A 4,379-nucleotide genomic window follows, 5' to 3' on the forward strand; every position below is an offset into this window, starting at 1 on the left:
CTCGAACTCAGAAATCCACCTGCCTCTGCCTCTCAAGTGCTAGGATTAAAGGTGTGTGCCACCACTGCCTGGCTATGAATATTTATTTAAACAGTGGTTTGTTTTGCATAAATGCTGACTTACATAAGTTTTATTCTTCCATAATTACACGGTCTATCTGCTGAAAGCATGGCCTCAGACACAGCCAGCATTGCTGCAACCCCTGGGGCCACCATTGCTCCCTGTACATCTGTCTCCAACACTGCTCCCCTCCAGGGCCATAGTTCACTTTCTGAATATAGCAGAGTTTATTCATTCAGCCCACTACTAGGAATTAGTTTACATTTGCTTTACAGTTATGGGCAGAGTGGCGCTAGAGATGTATGCTACATATGAAGGGAGCATTGTTGACAACTGGATGCGTTTGCAAGTCTACTCCTAATTTAAACGTATCCTGGGGATGTGGTTCAGTGGTTGAGTGCTTGCCTAGCACGCTTGAGGCAGTGGACTCAATCACAAGCACTCAAGAGAAAATCCCTAAACAATAAACAAAAAATAATTTTCAAACACATGCAACTTGGATGTGCACAATTACATAATTATGATCAGAATATAATATTACTTAGGTATCTTCTTTTTTAAAAAATATTTAAAGGGATGGAGAGATGGTTCAGTGGTTAAGAGCACCAGAGGTTCTGAGTTCAATTCCCAGCAACCACATGTTCACACCCATCTATAAAGGGATCTGATGTCCTCTTCTGGCATGCCGGTGTACATGCAGCAGAACACTCGTGCATAAGATAATTGAAATAAAAAAACCAAATATTAAAAAAGATTTTAAAAATTAAAAAAAATTCTGTATATCTGTCAGGTGGTGCGTACATATATATGCAATACCATGGGAGGCCAGAAGAGAGTGCCAGTCTCTCTGGAGCTAGACTTGGGGGTGGTGGAATTCCCTAATGGGAGTTGCTGGCCACCAAACTCCAGAGCAGCACAGGCTCTTAAACACAGCATTCTCTCCAGTGCCTGGAGCACCTTATTTTCATAATGTCTCCACTATCAACTTGGATTTTCTTGTTATTTATTTATTTATTTATTTGTTTCTTTGCTTTTTTATTTATTTAGAAAAGTTCCCAGGCTGTAGTCCTTGCTGGCCTGGTACTTACTAACGTAGGCCAGGCTGGCTTCACTCTTACAGTGGCCTTCCTTACTGTGTTTAGTAATTATAAATGTACCTTCTGTCCCTGAGCCAGTACAACAAACTCTTTGTTTTAAGGGAGCCAGCAGGTTCCTTACAGGGTAATAGACTTGCAGCCATTAACAAGAGAGACAATTTGAGTCCTGAATTTTACAGTTGAGACAGTTGCTTTTTTTATTTTGTTCTCTGCATATACTGGTGAGTCCTTGCAAGTAGAATCTTTGTTTTCCAATTAAAAAGAAAACAGCCGTGCGTGGTGGCGCACGCCTTTAATCCCAGCACTCCGGAGGCAGAGGCAGGCAGATTTTGAGTTCGAGGCCAGCCTGGTCTACAAAGTGAGGTCCAGGACAGCCAGGGCTACACAGAGAAACCCTGTCTCGAAAAACCAAAATAAATAAATAAATAAATAAATAAATAAATAAATAAAATAAAATAAATAAAAAGAAAACAACCACTTTTTTTTTTTTTTTTTTTTTTTTGGTTTTTCTCTGTGTAGTCCTGGCTGTCCTGGAACTCACTTTGTAGACCAGGCTGGCCTCAAACTCAGAAATCCGCCTGCCTCTGCCTCCCGAGTGCTGGGATTAAAGGTGTGCGCTGCCACCCCCGGCTCAAAACAACCACTTTTAAAATGGCCCCTTTAACTTAATGATTCAAGTTTCATAAACACACACAGACATTTCTTTTCAAAAAGATTTATAAAAATGTACAAGCTGCATCCTTCAGAGCTACAGACGAAGAAATGCTCATGACGCAAGAGCAGTCAATGACCGGACTATTTGTGACCCAGCCACAAAGATTTGCTACTTCAAGAAACACAAACGATTCTAGGGCTTACATGAAACAAAACAAAATGTAACAAAACAAAAGCAAGCAAGCAAGCAAACAAACAAAACGCTAAGGAAAATAATCTTAAAGAGAAGCAAAGATGGTTTGAAAAGAATAATCTTAATGAGGAACATATTACAAAGTGGAAAAAATAGTTCTATTAAATGGCAGCCAATCACATCTCCTCCAAACACACTTGGCTAGGTGGTTGGGAAGAGATCCTTTGGTGGATCGGGTCAACTTGTGAGTGTTCAAAAGCACCAAAGGACGTGGGGCTGAGAAATCCCGCATTATCAGCAGTGATTTTTCTAAACCTTGTTAATGTTGGCGAAAACAGGGCGCACGTATAAAATCTATTGAGCGAGCATGGATGAGAAATACCAAGGTAACCTCTCGACAAGAAAAATACTCGTGTGACTTCTAATTCGTAAGCAAATTGGCAGTTAATTACCTGTGTTTCGTAGCCATTGCTTGTGACGGACCGGATTTTCTCTGGCACCGTGACTTGCACGTGTAATTTCTCACGAGCTGCAAGGTGCAAAAGGCATTTCTCAGAGCCACACCCCTTGCACCCTGACGAACCTTCATCCTTATCCCATGAAGCATCATCAACCTGAAACAAGATCTAAAACTTTTGGAGGGTTGGAGGAGCCAAGCCTGGGATCACTCCATCCCCCAATATTTCCTTCCCTAGGGTTCTGGGGCCTGTGGGAAAGCCCCATGCATCCGTTTTGCATTTCAGCTGTGGTGAGTTGGTGGCTTGAGCTTATGCAGGGGCGATCCTGGGATGTTCAAGTGCGATTCTGGGATGCCCAAGCCAACATGTGGGGGAGGGCGGACTGGCTCCCAAAGGCCCCAAGACGGGTGGTTACTCACTGCCTTCTGTTTGGGACTCACTAAGGCCGCCAAGTTCACTCAGCCCACTCAGCAGAAGCAAGATGAGCCACATGGCCTGGCCTCCTGGACCCCGCCCCGGGGAATGGCAGTTGGCCCTCTACAGGGCAGTTGGGGGCGCGAGGTGAGGGCTGTGGGCAGCGCAGCTGTGTGCCGGAAGCGTTTGTGCTGCTCCGTGAAAGCTTTGAAACTGTGAAAGATTTGAAGGACTTGCTGGGGTTTGAAATCTGAGACCAAAGAAGGGAAAAGGGAGGATAGGCAGTCGAGGAGGCAAAACTCACTCCGGAGAATCAGAAACATGGAAAAGCCGAGTAGCAGAAAGGTTCCCATACACGTACATAAACTTTTAATTCTTTTTTGTTTGTTTTGTTTTGTTTTTTGACTCTCTTAATAACAAAAATGTTTTGGTATCAAACAGTACTTTGCATATATTTGGATAGTGCCAGTCATAGGCGTCTGACTAACATTTAAGGAGGCAAACCAGTGTACCTACAACCCAGGTCAGTCACCGGACCATCAAACCTCCTGCTTGATTCCCTGGCAATTCTCACGATCACAGACCAGTTTTGTCTGCCTCGAGCTTTTCCCAGAGAGGGTGAAACACTGTATTCTTTCACATCTAGATCCCTGGGTGGGTTCCATTCTCGACAGCAGATTCCTGTTGGTGCATACAGCACATTGAATACATCACCATGTGTTAGGTATTGTCTATGAACACCCCTGTGTATGATTTTGGTTTAATATTGAATTTATTCCCAGGGGGAAGTTACCAGATGGAAGAGTATGTCTTGTAAATACTTCTGAATCCTTCAAGATTGTGCTCCTAATTTACATCCCACCAGAAGTGTATGAAGATTCTAGGTTCTCTGTCAGCACTGCTCTAGTTAGCTCAGTTAACTTGACATAGCCTAGAGTCACCTCAGAAGGGAGTCTAATCTGAGGGATTGCTGAGATAAGATTGGCTGTGGTGTATCTTGCTGGGGGTGGGGTGGCGGTCTTGACTGGTCATTGACGTAGAAGGGTGCAGCCCACTGTAGGTGGCACCATTCCCTAGGCTGCTGGTCCTGAGTTGTATAGGAAAGTTGACTAGACATGGGCTTGGGAGTGAGTCAGTAGGCAGCATTTCCCTATGGTTTCTGCTTTAAGTGTCTAATTGAGTTCCTGCCCTGACTTCCCCCAAGAGACTGTGACCTGAAAGTGTGCACCAAATAAATGCCCCCCCCCCTCCCCTAAGTTCCTTTTGGCCATGGTGTTTGTTACTGTGACAGAATGTAACGAGAACAAATGTCTATCCTTACTTTCCCTATTTTGTTTGTTTTGTTTTGAACTTGTTTATTCCTGGTGGGTAATACTTTTCTGTGTTTATGGGCAAATATATATGTACATGTATACATACACATATATTTATATATAATATGTATACATATGTCTCTATATAATATATATGTACATACATACATACATAAAAATAGCCTCATGG

At 43.1% G+C, this 4,379-nt stretch overlaps 1 protein-coding gene across 2 annotated transcripts in view; it reads right to left on the reverse strand.

Annotated features, from left to right (window-relative positions):
• Positions 1-2,995, reverse strand: part of Adam2 (ADAM metallopeptidase domain 2) — a 50,766-nt gene extending 47,771 nt beyond the window's left edge. Inside the window, exons 1-2 of one of the 2 annotated variants that reach the window (XM_021181627.1) lie at positions 2,882-2,995; positions 2,457-2,533 (exon numbers count right to left, since the gene is read on the reverse strand). In XM_021181627.1, the coding sequence (XP_021037286.1) occupies positions 2,457-2,533; positions 2,882-2,954 (150 nt within the window). In that variant the 5' untranslated portion in view covers positions 2,955-2,995. The remainder of the gene's footprint in view (positions 1-2,456; positions 2,534-2,881) is intronic. The other variant, XM_021181629.1, reaches the window with a different exon arrangement.
• Positions 2,996-4,379: the final 1,384 nt, after the last annotated feature.

The sequence above is a fragment of the Mus caroli genome, chromosome 14, assembly GCF_900094665.2.
Source record: "Mus caroli chromosome 14, CAROLI_EIJ_v1.1, whole genome shotgun sequence".
In the NCBI taxonomy this organism is placed as follows: Eukaryota; Metazoa; Chordata; class Mammalia; order Rodentia; family Muridae; genus Mus; species Mus caroli.